This window comes from Lipomyces arxii (genome assembly GCF_038497795.1).
Source record: "Lipomyces arxii strain Phaff 12-163 unplaced genomic scaffold V1512scaffold_43, whole genome shotgun sequence".
In the NCBI taxonomy this organism is placed as follows: Eukaryota; Fungi; Ascomycota; class Lipomycetes; order Lipomycetales; family Lipomycetaceae; genus Lipomyces; species Lipomyces arxii.
In genome coordinates this window covers 1-17341 of record NW_027117742.1, presented here as the reverse complement: position 1 = coordinate 17341, position 17341 = coordinate 1, and the positions used below count along the sequence as shown (strand labels likewise).

Here is a 17341-nt window from a genome sequence, read left to right as displayed (position 1 = left end):
GGTATGATTGCGGTCCTGAGGCTGCACATTGCAAGCCTTCATCGGCTTACAGACATTGTTGCTCTTGAATCGGTGACAGTGAAGAATTTTGTCAAGCAATAATTAAATTGCAACGATGAAAAGTACTAATGTGTCTTTCTGATTTGCTGTTTATTAACTTGTTTAGTGCTGGGGCTCCCTGTTAAATTTTTATTAGTATGGACTGAGATGGATATGTAATGAATACAATACTTATAGCATGAAATATTGTATACTGTAGAACGAAGAACACAAACTTGAGATCTTGGAGTATCGAGATTATTGTTCGGGTATTGTTCCAGCCACAACCTCAACAAAAAAAGAAGCGCAAGATTCACGATTCCAGCATAGTCTCCAGCCTAATAGAGTGGGGTCTGTGCCGTCGGGCCTAACACAAGTTGTACCCCAACCCTTAAGTATGAAACGTATGCGTACGTAATACGCACGGTGCGTTTCTGAGGTCCCGACAAAAAATCGACGATATGTTAAAAAGTGACCAAGTAAAGGCAAAAGTTTACTTGTGTTTTTTGTAATTGTTCACAAACTACTCTGTAATTCGCAGCAACATTACGCAACTCTTGAACAGAGTTTCAGTTATAGAGGCAGCCAGCGATGACTTCACACCGACGCAACATCAGACGCAAACCAAAGTCATTGTCTTGTAAATTGAATTAACAACTGCACGATTTCTATTGAACTTTCTATGTTCAAAATCATACACGACAGGTTTTCGTACATCAATTAGCCAAATGTGATTAACTACAGACAAAATTGAACAGCTTAAAATACAGGCAGGGACATCAAATGCATCCGCAAAACATTTTTTAATATTGTCATCCTAGTAATATAGAAGCACAGAGCAGCTAATAAAAACATTATGAGTTAGGACATCTGGCGGGCGACTAGTATCTGAACCTGTGGAGACTGCTCTTGATGTCTTAAAGTGAATACTCTAAGAAACTAGTGCCAACCGCTCAATTTTCGGAAAGTAAAATATCTGGCTTGAATCTTGTTTTAAGCGTTTGAAAGACTCAGCAGTTTGAAGAGCTCATGCCAAGCATTTGAACTTGCCATCACAAGTTTGAGTATCAATGATCCCTATTGCGTAATCATCGCGAATCATATATGTGGGCCGGTATACTAGTCCAGCCGCTTCCATTTCAATTGTGATTTCTGCTTGAATATGAAACTTCGGGTATTCGTGTAACGGGGGGCTGGCTGCGCATTTGCGAGACAAAATGCAATGCTTCAATCCTACTAGTTTTGCAAATGGTACAACTAAGCCCGCCGACGATTTCCCAAGTCCGAAGTAAAAAGAACGAATTATTGCGTGAATGGTAATCGACAAAAAAAGTTTAAGTAAATGAATAGGGACGCCTGAAATGTAAACATTATGGGTATTGTACTAAAATTTAACTGAACCGAAAATACATTTCAGTCGAAATTGCAAGCATTTCAATGGCGTGTCAGTTGCCTACACGGTTAATGAGAAATGTTATAAGGCGAATAAGAATAGCGCCTTCTGCATATTTTGAAAATCAGCTGCGAGCGGCAAGATTGGGTTCGAGAAGTATTTCACAACATCATCTTTTTAAGCCGGTGCCACTACAGAACAGTTGTCGCAATTATCATGCCAGTTCCACGGGTCAAAGAGTTGGGTATTGGACGCGAGGTCGATTGTTACTTTGGGGAAGTGCTGCCGTTGCTGTGATTGCATACTTCGCGTATCCCATCAACAAATATCCTGAGCAAGTTGCAGATTTAATTCGGTTAGGACTGTATGCAGAGCGCAAGACGAACGACCCTGAACGATTTAAGAATGCGTTACAATACTATTTGGCTGCTGTAACAGTGGCAGATCATCTTGGGATGTCAAAAGTCTTGGAAGAGTACACCGGGTTGCAGATCAAAATCGGTCAAATGTACGAGGAAGACGGACAGCTTGAAGACGCGTTATCGGTGTATGACTCAATTCTCACAACTGGACTTGCATGGTTACAGGAAGATCCTCGTCGACTAGGTGAAATGCCGATGGACCAGGTAAGACGATACCTACTAGTCAGTGTCAGGGCGGCCGAGATGTCTGAACATATAGACAACGCTCGAAGACTTGAGTACATGTCTTTGCTTGGTCTATGGATCACGACACTTCAGAAAAGACTTCCACCTGCCGATGTTGCCACGTTCGTAACTCCGGTGCTTGATATTGAGACTGATAGCGTGCTGCCTATGGTGTCATACCATTTGCCTACTGATGATGGCAAGAGCAGTCCCGAGGTCTCGGATATGAATCTGATGGAAGTTCTTTTACTTGCCAGAGACTATTATGGGACTTTGTGTGTACAGTATGATCGACCGGGCGTTGGCTTTACCTTGAAAGATGAGAATATTCGGCAACTACAACAAATGAAGATGCCTTTACCGCAGATATTACGCATACGTAAGTTAATATCTTATTTATGGTCACTGGATTAACACAATCAGAGGTTGATATTGGATCTGCATATGTTACATATTACGAAATTCAGAACTTGGAAAACCCAGACAAGCATGAGTCTGGCGCAGAGCAAAGCTTGATGATCGCAAAAAAGTGCTTTCAAGACGTAATCAACAGCATAACTGAACTACGCGAGTCTGGTGCCGAAGGCAAGGACTACAACGAAGAAGACAGAGAAGACGTCGATATTGCGCAGTCTTTAGCGGTCTTTGGTCTTGCAGTTGTTGAAGCGCGGCAACGGAACTATTCAAAAGCACTTAAGTTCCTTAAGGAAGCAAGAATACGTGCACGCGGGGCCCAATTACCAGAGCTTACAGAAAAGATTAAGGAGGAGTGGGCATTGTTAGCAGAAAAAATCAACGGCGATAAAATCATGGACACTGATGCCTTAGCTGAAGCATTGGCAAGCGTGGAGACCGTACGGGAATAGTATGTTAATAATTGTATGACAACTCAATTTGTGGATTGTTTGGAAGCAGGTTGGAGTTACCTGTGGCCAGTTGGATAGTTCTTGTCAAATATATTCAGTCAACTACAGAGATATGAAGCACTGTCTTGAAGTGGCAGTAGATCCCAGCGTATTCCCGCGTATTCCGAATAGAATTAAAAATTTATACAAAATACGGACAAGTGTAGTTAGTGGCGTACTGGTGGGGTACATTCGGTGGTGTAACTGTAATGAAATGAGGGTTTAGTGTCATAATTATATGTCGTAACACTGTATTTCTTAGTATAATTTACCCGCATTTGGTGCTTTTTTATGTATGTTTTATCGGTTTTAAAAGCATTAACAATAAATAAAATGATATAAGAAATTATCTGACTAAAAAATAACAATAAACGCGTATTGTACGCGTCTGATGACACGCGTCTTTCCAAAAGTGCTTCATTTTTGTTACTCAGAAACCAATAAACAACAAGCCACAACATTCCAGCACTTTGTTACTCAATATCTTTTTTAACCTTCTTTTTTTCCGCTTGCTAATATCACAACAGTCCCTTAAACTCAATTGGCGTTTTAAAATTAAGTGCTTCTATTGAAATACCGGTAACAGAATACGCGTTGTTTTTAACTTTCCTCTTCTAGTTAGCACCGGTAACACAGTCCACAACTTACTCCTTTTACTCGCGCTTTTCGGTTTCTTCACCTTTGGCTCGGCCATCAAAACAACGATAAACGTGAACGGCTCTACAATACAATGCCTCCGCGCGATCAAACACAGCAATCAAATCGTGTACTGGCTGAACTAACAAATCGTACACAGCCAGAACCGTCGCAATTACTGACATCACAATCGTCGCACTCGCCTCCATCCGGTTACGCGAAAATGTCGGCAGCGCTGCAGCACTTTTCGCGGAAATCGTTGTCTCCTAAACAACCTATACCTCCAGCTCACGCTCACGTCGAGATGCCCACAGAGCCAGTAGCGGCTGCAAAACGCGTCTCACAGGTCTCAACTTGTACTACAAATTCGGCAACATCAACCGGTGCTTCAAAACACAAAACTCATGTCGGTCCATGGCGGCTTGGGCGTACTCTCGGTCGTGGCAGTTCTGGCCGGGTTAGATTGGCGAAACATTCAAAGACAGGCATGCTTGCTGCAGTCAAGATTGTGCCCAAGTCTGTAAATCTGGACGACCAGAGTGATGATAGTAGTGGTGGTGGTGGTAAGAAAGGGAAAGACGCAGCTGGATTGCCGTACGGGATTGAACGTGAAGTCATTATTATGAAGTTAATTGAACATCCGAATGTTTTGGGATTATATGATGTTTGGGAAAACACAGGGGAACTGTATGCTGAAACTGTTCTTTGTTTACAATGTCTCACTAATGTTAGTTATCTCATTCTCGAATATGTCGAAGGTGGTGAACTTTTCGATTATCTCATCAAACGCGGTAGGCTTGATGAAAATGAAGCTGTTCATTATTTTCGCCAGATAATTCTTGGTGTTGACTACTGTCACAAATTCAACATTTGGTATGTCGCTCACGTGTTTCGTTTATCGAAGTATCTAACATGCATTAGTCACCGTGATCTTAAGCCGGAAAACTTGCTTTTGGATAAAAACCACAACATTAAGATTGCTGATTTTGGAATGGCAGCCCTGGAAGCTTCCGGCAAAATGCTGGAAACTTCGTGTGGATCGCCTCACTATGCCAGTCCTGAGATTGTGGCTGTAAGTAGTCCCATTCAACAGCAAAATAATGTTTTCTAACTGCTCTAGGGTAAAACGTATCACGGTTCTCCTTCAGATATTTGGTCTTGTGGCATTATTTTGTTTGCATTGTTGACCGGGCATCTTCCGTTTGATGATGACAATATAAGAACTCTGCTTATGAAGGTGCAGACTGGTAAGTTTCAGATGCCAGCAGAGCTCTCGATTCATGCCAAGGATTTAATCTGGCGGATTTTAAAAACTGAGCCTGAAGAACGCATCACTGCAGAGGAGATCCTTGATCACCCGCTTCTACGCAAATACCCTCCTGACAAAATGACTGTCGAGCCGTTCAGACCGCCGATTACAGTCAACCGACCGGTTCAATCATACCAAGACATTGATATGGAAATTGTCAAGAATCTGCAAACCTTGTGGCATGGGATTGATAAGTCTATCATTATCGATAGGTTGTTGTCGCTTGAGCTCAACTCGGAGAAGACATTTTACTGTCTGCTCATGAAGTATCGTCATGATCACCAGGACGACTACAGTTCGGCAGAGAACTCTCCTCGATCCTCGCCACTGTACAAACAGCGAACGAAGCACTCGACTTCAAGTGCTAAACTTGCGTCGCGCGGCAGAACAAAGCCACTTCACCAAACTACGCCGTCGAAAGTTAGAAGACACGGCAAGACTGCAAGTAGAGTTTCTGTCATGTCTGCAGGTTCAAACCATAAACGTGGAGTAGACTTCTCGCATACACGCAAGCGTTCCACTCGCAGTACATCGTCTACCCCGTCCAGCAAATCGCAGGTGAGTTTGTCCCGTCTCCGACGAGAGCGTACGCCCGAGCCGCCACTGCCACAGTCTTCGTCATTGTTGATTGCCGCAATCGATCAACTTACATTGTCGTTAGAGGACGGACCGGGTTTGTATAGTGATAGGCGGAGGAGCTCTCCTAACACCTTATCGTCGTCACCTCTTGCTTACGCGAAGGCTTCACACGGTAGGCATGGATCGTCGATTTCGTCATCGCCTGTCGCGCCGCTGTTACGTGGAAACACAGTCAAATCAGCTAAAGAAGGTAGAACTAGAATTGTGAGAGACATATCGGAAATTGAGAATATCAGAAAAACGTCGGCCGATTTTGCTGCATCACTGTGTGACTTTGCGTTTAACTCGCGTTCAGTTAGTGATTCATCCGGCACGACTGCAGGGACTAGAAACACTTCAGCGTCATCTGCCATGACCGCGGCTACATCGGTCGGTGGTATGTCGCCAATGATTGCGCAGACCGGCACGTTTGAGCCTGCCAAACCTACAGCCGAAGGTTTGCTTGAGTTGAAGTTTGAGCTGTTGGAGGCCACTAAACCTCGAAGTGAATCAGCAGTCAAAGATGAATGGGTGCGTGAGTTTGAGCATTACCTCCGGACCTCATCTACTGGTAGTCAGTCCGATAAGCAGGGTCGACGGGTATCTAAGCTTGACTTAGATGAAGGTCGATTTGTAGATGCAGATGAGGCAGACGAGTTTACGAGACAACCTCAGAGTGATGGGACGAAAACAGCGGCACATACGAAGGCCGCTCCTTCAAATTTGTCAACAGATACGGGTTTGTACAAGGACCTGCTTGTGCTGGACTACAACCGGCTGAGACTTGCAAGCCTCGCTGAGCCAGATTATAGTTTCTACGGTTCAGTCAAGGATGTTGCTGTGCAGAGCAGGGCGGTATCAAACGCGAGCACGACGACCGCAGGAACGACGGTGAGACATGTGAGCGCTATGTCTGCGGTTGCGATTCCAGAAGAATCAGAACCTAGTCCGGTACTGAGTATGACTTCGCGACTTGGCTCTGTATCAGCCAAGGGCGAGTCCGAGTCGGCGCGACCAAAGAGCATGCTGCCGAATATGGCAAGATATACACCGCTGATGCTGAATTTCGAGGAAGCACAGCAGCAAGTTCATGAGATTGAAGCAGATCAACGGCATCAACAACAGGTCGCAATGTATGTCCATGGACATGATGCGGCCGAAGCTGAGATCGAGGCTGTCAAGCCCCGACCTGTCTCGATGTTGCCGGCGCTACCAAAAGCAGGCTCCCAGAGAGGACAGCCAATGGCGCCTATGCAGGCCTCGCAACCTGTGCCTGACCAGCGTCGAACAAGATGGATTAGGTTCCAGCAACATTTGATGCCTCGTCGGGCTGCGCCGCCTCCCCCAACAGCAGCTAAAAAGTCAAAGTCGAAGCCGAAACGCAAGGACAAGAAGAGCAGTAAGCTTAACACTATTTTATGTTTTGAATAGAGACTAATATAGCAGATTTGTTTGAAGGAGTAATCCCGAAACCAATGACGTCTAAGCCTAAACAGAGTTGGCTTGCAAAAGTTTTGAACAGCGTGTTGTGAGTCTAATTGTATTTGTAGTCAATTTTGTTTTGAATTTTCAAATTTTGTTTAATTTTGTGATGTGTGGACTTGCCAATGCTTGACAAGTTTCGTTGTACGAGAATGATGTATACCAATTGATTAATGAATTTTGAGATTAACCGTTTGTTATGGCTAGTTTGCTGTGAGTATCAAGTAGACGAGCACGCCTGATTAGAATGTGGCTGCAGGCTTTACAACTATACAGCAGCATACAAGCACAAACCGACTGGCCAAAATACGGTGTATCCCCAAATAGTGCGCTAACTTTCGACGAAACCCAAATTACTTTATTAATCTTTATTGAGCCAGCCCACAACAACAATTAGATACGGAAATGCCACGGTTTGTGATACGATATTGTGGGACAATATCCACAACAGGTCATTTCTATACACGATGCCACCCAACCACAAGAGACATAAGCGTCATGATACAAATATGTAGAAAATCAAAAAAAACACCTTCCATCTTAATCTCACAATTTACCATCAACATATCCGGGCAATTTGGGGTCATGAATTTGGCACTTAACACTTACCAAATCGTGTTCCCATCCACCAAATCCGTTTCGCTTGACAACCATAGCCGTCAAGTAGTCACCTTTGTAGCATCGGCTATCAAGGCCTTTTGAAAACTCTTTAATTGCGAGTCCAGTTTTTGCATCATGTCCGTAAATGACTGTTCGTCTCTCAGATGGAGACAAAGTCTCTTGATAATCATTCCAGACTTCTTTCCACAAAATGCCGTCTCGTGTTGGAGACGCAGTAGAGTTATCTGGCGGCAACAAAGTTCTGATGTATAGCAGCACCGCCGAATCTTGGTCCTCTAATGTCGGTACGTTCCACATCAACCCAGCATGACATACAGAAACCTCGCCATGATCTTCACCAAAAATCTTTTCGGGCATGCGGAGAATCATAGGGCACGAGTCAATAAACTTGAGTTGCTCCTGAGTTGCCTTTTTGATAATCTTTTTCTCATCGGCCAAGATGTGGATGAACCCTTCTTCTTCTGGATTAAAGTCACCAGACTCCAACTCGTCGGTCATTTCATGTGCCATGCAGTCATCATCGTCATGCGCATGTAGATTGAAAGTGACCTGACTGGGCCTACCTATAAAGCTTTGTCTTTCCAATCCGAACACGCTGCCTTCATTCAAAGCCGCAATGCCTTCATCATCGTCGTCGTCAAAATGTTCCAATCCGCCTTTCGATCCATCGGCAAGTCTATCTCTAACGTCATTATCGAACTTCTGGCCGTGTTTTTTGGCATATCGTCGTAACAGTGTGTTTTCGTGATTACCGCGGACACACATAGCGTTGTTCTTCATTGCTATCTCCATTACAGCGATGGAGTCTGGTCCTTTAGAGATAAAATCTCCAACCAGTATTAATCGGTCTCTGGAGGGCACAAACTGAACTTCTTCGAGCAACTGTGCAAATTCGACGTTACATCCATGAATATCACCAATGAAAACCAATCGCCCCTCTTCAGTTTGTGGCATGAGTTTAGTTGGATAGTCTTGAACCTTGACGGTCGGTGTGATGACGTAGACTGAGGAGTCTCTCCTTGGTGCCCAAAACAAAAAGAAATATAAAACAGGTATAGATGCTATAAACAAAAGGCCATACAAAATGTTCCGTCTATTCAATCGCCTTGTGCGGTATCTTAAACCAATCTGACTTCTGACTGCATCAACACTATCAGCATCTTCCTCAGCACGAGTAGGCCTACGAGGGTACGACGTTATAGGAATAGCTGAAGATGACATTTTCAGTGTGAATCGTATTCAAACTCGTCTGGCTTTAATTGTCGTGAAATAGCGATCTTTTAAAACTTGAAAATTTCCGAGATGTGTCGCTCTAGTCGACGCGCGCACATGTCCAAATCTACGCTTCGAGACTGGTCCGCAACAATTCAAACCTTGATAACCGCCACTGATTGAACCCTGAGTTTATCTGATCAGAACTTTCTAACCCTAACAACCCTTACCTCTTTCACTAAACACCATCACTGACTATATATGTATTCTTATAACTAATTTACAATTCCAAACCAAATTACTCCCGTATATGCATGCACTGCAACTCAAACCGTTTAATACATCTCCTCAGTTGTAATACTGAGCAGCCGGCCATACTAGAGGCCGCTTCAAGCAATATGATAACGCTGTTCGGTTCTATAACCTCGGCAGGCAGCTCTCTATACACATTTCTGATCTGATATTGACCAGCAAATGATCGGCCATCGACCTGTTTGAGGTTTTCAGTTAGACGCTTGCTGTCAATTTGGTCGACGTCTTGTGGCGGCTCAATATAGTCTGATGATATCAAAGGAAAAAAGTTTAGAAAGCGGCTAGATGCTTTAAATATTAGCCTAGTTCAAACAAAAATAAGAAAAAACCCACCTAATGCAGTCTTGGCTTCTTCCTCGTCGCGGACAACATACATGCGTTCGTACATGTGTAAGAACTTGTCAACTTTCGCATCGTCCCAAAACGCAACATCGCTATCACCAACGCTGATCCATCGTCTCTGAAGTGCGGCACACCATTCGTCAATTTGTTGAGACGCGTTTTCTGCTAAGCCAAACCGGATTTTAACGGTCACAATAACAGCGGCCAATATCTCAATGTCTGGGTGAGTCAACTTATTGAGCTGAAGTCTATTCAGTAGCCTGGTAATTGGAACATGTAGTTCGTCTGGTTATTGGTGAGTTGTAGTTTGAAACGTTCATAATGTTCAACATACCAGGCAGTAGTAGTGCCCTACAAAACTTGCTGAGAAGGAGAGGAACAGGCGGAGACGGAATCACGAGATTAAATCGTGCCTGTAGCAGATTAATGACGGTTGTAGACGCACGATAAAATATCCCCAGAGCTGGACGCACCTTTCGATGTTAGTATAGTACAAAACAAACTGACAAGCTTTTACAGTTGGTTCAAAAATTTCAGAATACAATGGCGCAAGATGCATTCTCAACGAGTAAGGAACGATTTGAGAAGCCCGCAAGTACGGCATCTCACCATCGTCTACCCATGAGTAAAAATCGCATAAAAATATAGGCATCGAGATTAAGCGACATGCTATATACAGGAGCGCAATAGAATCATGGAGCGATATGTGTATAAACGCGCCGCCTGCACGTTGTGAAAGATTTAGGTCAGCTAATTGCTTTGCCGTCTCTGATTCATCATCTTCTTCGTGATCAGAAACAGCTTGTTGGACCGGTTCGTCATCAGTATCATCTTTTGTTGCATTTTCTATTAGCTGCATGGCATCCGGCGTTGCAGGCGGTGATTCTGGGGGCTCATCTTGTTCAATATCAAGATTTAATCTTTCGACTCCACGAGCATCAAGATAAAGTACCCACAGTGCTTTGACCGTTTCCTGTCTTGAATCAGCAAGTTCTCAATCGTATTCAAATTGCGTACAATAAGCCGTTCTGGTGCATCTCTATTCTGTACTAGCCACTCAGATAGCGCCCACAAATATGCTTGATAGCACTGTAAAAACAACACGTATCCCTGTCTGCCATAATAAACTGTTTTACTCGTAAGTTTGCAAATTTTCAATATCGCAGAGGAGCATTACCTTGCGTTTCTTTGACGACAGTGTTCTGACTATCTTTAGTTCTAATAGTTCTTCCTTGTGTTCCTTGAAACTCGTCATCATCAGCTACAATCTCCACTGCGCCCTATTCCTCGAATCAGCTCAGGGTTTTCTAAATGAGAGTAGACTTCAGTGTACCTCGTTCTGGTGTCCGTATTGACAGTAGCTTAATCCGTCGACCGTGTGCCATAGTCGTGATAGACAGTTGTTTATACCACAAACCGCGCCCCAGCGCCACTCGACGCTCATCTGTCATGTAGAGACTGTTTATCGTGTGATTCTGTTGTTGCTTTAAAATTATACGTTTTGATTGATGAAGCTCAGGGGCATAAATAAGGTTACGGATGCAGCTTAAAAAAAAGGCAAACAGATCTACGATTCCACAATGTTGCTGGCACGAGTATGTCTGTAGATTTAATAACAAAATAGGTAGATATGGAATCTACAATGAAAAAAAGAAGAGGTGGAACACGTGCAACACAAAGCTCTTTGCATAGTGGGCAACTTCTGAAAGTATGGCATTTTAGACGTTCAAATACCCTGTAAATCACAACACATCGAGAGACACATCGAGAGCAGTGAAAAATATTACGCATTTGCCGTGAAATTACGACCTAGTCCTGACAAAATTTTCTATGGAGAGTTAGCAGCATTTGAGCATGGTGCAAACGAGTTCCACAGAACGTGCACGACTCTGCATTATTGCAGACGCCGGATAATGGGAGAACAATGCAGCTGGAAACCGTATACAGACAAGAACACGTGGTCAGTCTTCAAGGACATTCCCGAATCAATGGTTACGTTTAGTTACTTACTACAATAAACTTATATTTCACTGAGAAATTGATTACCAACTTGATTAACAAACAGATATCAACAAGATATACGAAACTTAACTAGCAGTACAATTCTTGCTGTGCTTCCTCATTACTGTCATTTTCTCTAGTTGGCTCACATTGATCCAACTACTCCACCAGTCGCTCTGCGAAAATTAATAATTTTTGCAAGTTAACATGTCCACTGAATATCTGCTTCCAATACGCGTTAGATTGGCGCAGAGCATATAGCTGGCGTGATTTCATAGTTTGAGAAGCCGGTTTAAAACTGGTTTCAAAGGTTGCGTGACAGAAGCTAGCGTTATCCCATCAATTGGCCATGTTCAGCAACTTATCAAACTGGGCACAATTGGTTCGAGATAGTCATCAAGTCGCGCAGATCAGCAACAGCATTCAGAAATGGAATTTTAGTGCTGTCAACACTGATCAGCTGTGAAATTCGTTTGAGGACATTATTTGTGTCATATGTGATACTATATTTGCTAGCAAAGATTTGGAACTCTAGTTTTCGGAGGCGGGCTGACCTGAATCACCAAACATGGCTAGCTCAGACTAAGTGGACAGAAATTCGAGTCGATTATAGTCAATACCACTAAACTGTTCAGTAGATAGCGATAACTGAAGTTCAATCGCTATTTCCTTGCTTGCCAAGTCATCGGGGGAACGTACGTGTTTAGGTTTGGGTAGTGGCACCGCACAGTTCCTACCATCGTCACCTCCTTCATAAATCTCCAGGCCAGGGTATACTAGATATCAAGACTGGATATACTCTATGATGTGTACCATATTTTAACAGGAGGTGTAAAGGCAACGCCAAGTTTTTGATTCTGCGTCTCGCCTGCCAGGCAGAACTCGAAAGTGATTTGTTAGTCGTAAAGTCATTGTTCATTTGAGCAGAAAGAAGGATGTCGAGAGCAGGTATATTTGAAAACAAATAATCTTAAGTGTAAAAGACACAGTAGATTAAGGCAAGAAAAAAGTTAAAGTTTGACAAAAACAAAAGAGGAAAGAGCGAGAGGCAGGAGTCCAATTTATAAACAAGCGGGAGTGGGTAGACAAGGGCAGTAAGACCCATATTGTTAGAAATTCAATTTCACATGGGACAAATTAAGTAGAGCTAAAAAGACAGGTTGGTATCGCATTATTTGTAATGGAAGTAGGTGTTTCAAGAGAGACAGAAACGTAACGTCTCAATCGGTACATCTTGCAAAAACTCCAATCAATGCCTTGTCACAAAGCACCAACCTGTGGATAAACTGATTCAAACGGTAACAAAATAACTTTAAATCAAATAGGCGGATAAGCAATCGGTATATAGTTATACATTGGATATGAGATGGGGCAGCAAAAATACGTACGTACGTACGTGCGCACTAGTCGAAACGTTGATGCCAGTGGCGTAGCTGAAACGCCCTAAACCGCAGTGAAAACCCCTAAGCCTATTTTGTGATAGGCCAAGGAAAAAAGAATAATTGCAGCACCTACGATTCCAGCGTGGTCTCCCACCGCAGTACTGAGTAGGCCCATGGCAGGTTAATTGGTGTTGATCGAACGGGGAACTATGTTTTCTACCAGGTATGGCCGCAACTGACAGTTTCAAGCGCGCGCTTGGCCACACCGTGCAGAAATCTTATGTAAAAATTGGCGGTTTCTCAGTCAGCATTGGCTCATAGCTCATGCTCCATTGCGCATACTTCTTGTTAATGCCACATTGCTGGTGCATTTAAGAATGTAATCTCGAAGTAAATGTATCTTCCGATTGATATGACAAGTAGCTCACAAATAATTCAGAGCGCTCAACTCCACCGCGTAATGTCTTTGTCAATTTGTTTGCTCAGAATGACCACTTTTAATTGGTGACTTGTTTGCTCTTTTTACTTAAATTTCTTTAATCCACACGATCGATAATTAGTATCATCACCAGGACTTTACTCCTCAGATACAGCACTTGTCCATATCCCACCACTAACGATTACAACATGGGCATAGACGGTTTTGACTCAAGAAAATTTTTAGAGTGACTGCTGTATGCTTTTTGTTTCAACGGAGTACATTCTTGGGTTTGGGCTGTACCAGTGCATTATGGCATGCTGATTAAAACCAATCCTACGTACATCGCTGGAACTTCAAAAGGTCAGATTGGTATTGCAAAATTTGTTCTTTGGTAAAAAGTTGCAGTAGCACTTTTGTGTCCACGTAAGTAACGCCTCTCCATTTCAGCCTAAACAGTACGTGATGTGTTCGAATATACTACTTACAATTCACCTACACACGAAGCAACGTAAATGCCGCTGTGTCGCTTTACGGATACCATTATATTGTTGCGTCCAGTCTAATTTTGCGTACTTGTTAGTTCAAGGATCGCTTCTCGCCTTATGATCGATACTGGCATAGCAGTAAATGGACAATTTAACTTTTAAAGCTGCCAGATTTATGAAGGTACGATAAATTTCATTGGGAGGCTTCGCAGTCGATAATAGCAGCACAAGAGTTCACGTGTGGTTGTCAAATCACATTTTGAGGGACTCGTTACGTAAATGCGGACGTAAATATGATCCCATCCAATCTCTTTAAAACTAACACACAGAGGTGAAGTTGGTTAATAGCTATTACTGGCGAGTTTGACGCACACAGCTTGCATTGAAGTTTAAATATTATACACGCAAACATATGCAAATATGTGCAAATACGCGAAACAATGTATATAACAGAAGCATGTAAGATATGCATGCTAAATGTCTCCTGAAAGTAATGGTATTGTCTACTTTTGCTTGACAGACTGTTATCGTCAGACTGCAGCAGTTGTGATCAAAAATTGGCAAGTGAGGCCGCACATCCATTCAACCAACCACACGATGAAATAACAATCAGATCATAAAGGGCAATCAAACAAAAATTCAAAGCATATAGTTAATGAGAGTATTTAAATCAATACCTCATAGCGCACACCGTGTCGCGAAACTAAACACTTTACATCTCTAGCTAATTTCTATCTCACTTATTTTTCGTATTCATCCTTGTTACCCACTTCTCTCTTTCTTTACTTACTCACGCACTATGAGTCTCGTATGCAGATTGGTGCCGCAACTCGCGTATAATGGTAGGAGCACTTTTATATATCAAATAATATTGATTTGGAACACTTTGAAATGATCAAAACAAAAATTACTGTGGCGCAAAAACTATGCCGAGGAGAAGGGAGGAATACCGTACCGTCGAGGTTTGATTGAATAGGGTAACTTATGTGCGTGCGTACACAATTTAAAGTTTTACCGTACTCCTAATACTTAACTTTAGGGGTCCTCTACGTCATTGACAAATTTTGTGGCGGAGTACATGCAGATTCAAACTGCATCCGGAACATTAGAGAGTAAAGTATGCAGAGCAATTGCATTGCGTTTTATAAATTATTCTGCTGTTGATGATATACCTAATTCTGATCAGAAATTCAACCCAAGAAAACGAACGTTCTATGTTTAATTTGAAATCGACAGAGCTAAAAATGCTTTGCGTACAGGCATAAAATGTGCTCAACAAATATTAGAATGTGGACGGTCAAAATGGGCTTGCGTTTATTTTGATTTGGCTCTAACGGCTGTAACCCGGACAAAGGCATACAATAATTTCTAATAGAATCATACGTAAAGTAGGTTTGAACTCTATGTGGAAGCGCTGAAGCATAAAGGTAAACTGTAAGCTGAGGGCATACGGCACGAGTAAATAATACCAAGTGATTACAAAACGGTACACAGCTATGTCCAATCGAAATTTCCATGCAATTGCTAGGACCAATTTACATACTTGATACAAGTACTTTGTACGCAGAATCGCGCTTCTGTATGCATAGATGGGCCTCATAAATGTACTCTAGATTTACTTTTCTATTTATCGGATAATATCTGTTTTGTCCTTGTCTTTTCAACTTCATCAGTCTTGCTGCGTATTATTAGACTGCTCGCTGTCAACCGAGCAATAATAAATTATGTTACTACAAAAATTGAGTATTAATGACAAGATTGCAACTGGTCATCAGTCCAAATATATTGCATGCATCTTAATATGTAGTAGAACACCAAAACTCCTTTAATAACTCGAAACAGTTTTGGTTGTAAAAACCGCAACATATTTTTTCGTTGGCAAACAGCTTATTGCGAGCTTGCAGTCACATAAGTCTGAACCATTCACTTTCAAAAATGGTAAAGTTTTCCATCGAATCCATAACACTACAAATGCTTTCTCGCATTGAGTGCTTGTCTGTTTGCGTCGAGCTATCAGTCTGATTAAGCGTAGCAGAAAGCCAATAATGTATACTTTCTATGCAATTAATTTCTGAAAACCCATCTTCTTTTACAAGCTCTGTGTCGTCTAAATCAGCATAGACAAAAAAAGGCTCGGACGCAGCCGTGGAATCTAAAAAATGCTCGGCATTTTTACTAGCATTTGACAACGACGTAAACTTTTGTTTTTTTGCAAGCATTTTTGACTTCGCCAATCGATAGCCTCTAATCCGAGAACGCTCTTCTTCTCGAAATTGCCGTATCGCCTCCTGTTGCGTTGGCGTCAAGATTATGTTAGGATTGGAGCGCTGCAACCTTATGAGTGCGCGCAACTTTCTCATAGGAGCAGTTTTAGAAGAATTCTGCGGCATGAAAATACAAATCGATAATACAAATTTCTGAGGATAATGAGCGAGAACGAGCCATGGCTTATATGTGTCCTAGGTTAGGGTACAGCGTACGCGTACGCGTTATTTTCGCAATAGTTATTTTTGTATCTCCTATTAAACGAACTTTTGCATGTTGAAGTAGTGGCTAATTTGCTCTTATTACTTATAGTATGTCCTTAAAATATAGCTTTAAGGACTCTATAGTACGATAATAAAATGCGTTGTACTGGACTCATGGCATTCAAATTGGTGGTAAGACGGGCTTCATGTTTGTGGGAAGGTGTGGTCTCCATAAAAGGTCTTGTACTTCTAACATCACAATATTAGTATACGTAGATAGTTCAATAGATCTATACAAAGATTGCTCAACGAATACTTCGGCCAGTTTTGTCTTTTGGTCATGTCGTTATTTATAGTAATTTGCTCTATATAAAACTACAATTTTACAAGTGACGTGGGGCTGACGCATAATACTGAGTAACTTCATACGTCGTTGCAATAGATTCCATGTCATTTTTAGTACCATATCTACAGTGTTTCAGAGTTCTTCTGCGCTATAGCATCTGTCGCCGTGCTTGTAATTTAACTTGTTATTGAAAATCTGCCCAAGAGCTGCATAAGTGCTACCATGGAGCCATGGCATTTTATAGTTTGCTCAGCCACGTTGCGAACGCAAGAATGACTGGTGTTTGGAGTTTCCGACGATGCTCCCCTTAACATATTACCTATAAATTTTGAGGCCAAGAAATATCTAACTCAATTGTAAATTTTTCTTTATGACCAGATCTTCTTAGTACACGCTTATACTCTACAAGTGAATTCGTATAATCATGAACTATTGAATCAATTAACAGTATTCAACTCAAAAAATAATAGAAGCTCTTCAGATATCCAGTTTATCACATATAAATCGTTAACAGAAGTATTGCATTCAGTGATATCATAGCAGTAGCCTTAAACATGTCAACAAATAACAGAATAATTAAAAAATTATATACTTTGCCGTAAAATTCGTCGTAGCAATCTAAGTTAGTTGACAAAATTCTTCACTGTCACCGATTCAAGAGCAACAATGTCTGTAAGCCGATGAAGGCTTGCAATGTGCAGCCTCAGGACCGCAATCATACC

General features: G+C 42.1%; 5 protein-coding genes across 5 annotated transcripts; 2 read left to right on the top strand and 3 right to left on the bottom strand.

Annotated features, from left to right (window-relative positions):
- Positions 1 to 1503: 1503 nt before the first annotated feature.
- Positions 1504 to 2945, top strand: V1512DRAFT_213614 (uncharacterized protein; the record flags this gene model as incomplete). Its single annotated transcript, XM_066913604.1, has 2 exons — positions 1504 to 2458; positions 2503 to 2945. The coding sequence occupies 2 exons, from the start codon at positions 1504 to 1506 to the stop codon at positions 2943 to 2945; spliced, it is 1398 nt and encodes a 465-aa protein (XP_066769015.1).
- A 635-nt stretch (positions 2946 to 3580) lies between these two features.
- V1512DRAFT_129349 (kinase-like domain-containing protein) lies at positions 3581 to 6207 on the top strand. The gene is made up of 5 exons (XM_066912958.1): positions 3581 to 4307; positions 4353 to 4493; positions 4542 to 4692; positions 4741 to 5487; positions 5591 to 6207. The coding sequence occupies exons 1-5, from the start codon at positions 3715 to 3717 to the stop codon at positions 5774 to 5776; spliced, it is 1818 nt and encodes a 605-aa protein (XP_066769014.1). The 5' UTR covers positions 3581 to 3714; the 3' UTR covers positions 5777 to 6207.
- A 1368-nt stretch (positions 6208 to 7575) lies between these two features.
- On the bottom strand, positions 7576 to 8871 carry V1512DRAFT_213613 (Metallo-dependent phosphatase-like protein; the record flags this gene model as incomplete). Its single annotated transcript, XM_066913603.1, has 2 exons — positions 7576 to 8136; positions 8338 to 8871. The coding sequence occupies 2 exons, from the start codon at positions 8869 to 8871 to the stop codon at positions 7576 to 7578; spliced, it is 1095 nt and encodes a 364-aa protein (XP_066769013.1).
- A 289-nt stretch (positions 8872 to 9160) lies between these two features.
- V1512DRAFT_213611 (uncharacterized protein) lies at positions 9161 to 10960 on the bottom strand (the record flags this gene model as incomplete). Its single annotated transcript, XM_066913602.1, has 7 exons — positions 9161 to 9462; positions 9508 to 9801; positions 9851 to 9989; positions 10034 to 10489; positions 10534 to 10643; positions 10694 to 10796; positions 10850 to 10960. 7 exons carry the CDS (start codon positions 10958 to 10960, stop codon positions 9161 to 9163), a joined length of 1515 nt encoding a protein of 504 aa, XP_066769012.1.
- A 4749-nt stretch (positions 10961 to 15709) lies between these two features.
- On the bottom strand, positions 15710 to 16195 carry V1512DRAFT_255542 (uncharacterized protein; the record flags this gene model as incomplete). The annotated part of the gene is made up of 1 exon (XM_066914811.1): positions 15710 to 16195. The coding sequence occupies one exon, from the start codon at positions 16193 to 16195 to the stop codon at positions 15710 to 15712; it is 486 nt and encodes a 161-aa protein (XP_066769011.1).
- Positions 16196 to 17341: the final 1146 nt, after the last annotated feature.

Coding starts and splice junctions, on each gene's coding strand:
- V1512DRAFT_129349 (XM_066912958.1), top strand. CDS start 3,715: ATGCCTCCGCGCGATCAAACACAGCAATCAAATCGTGTACTGGCTGAA. Junction 4,308..4,352: donor TGGGAAAACACAGGGGAACT/GTATGCTGAAAC, acceptor CACTAATGTTAG/TTATCTCATTCTCGAATATG. Junction 4,494..4,541: donor TGTCACAAATTCAACATTTG/GTATGTCGCTCA, acceptor AACATGCATTAG/TCACCGTGATCTTAAGCCGG.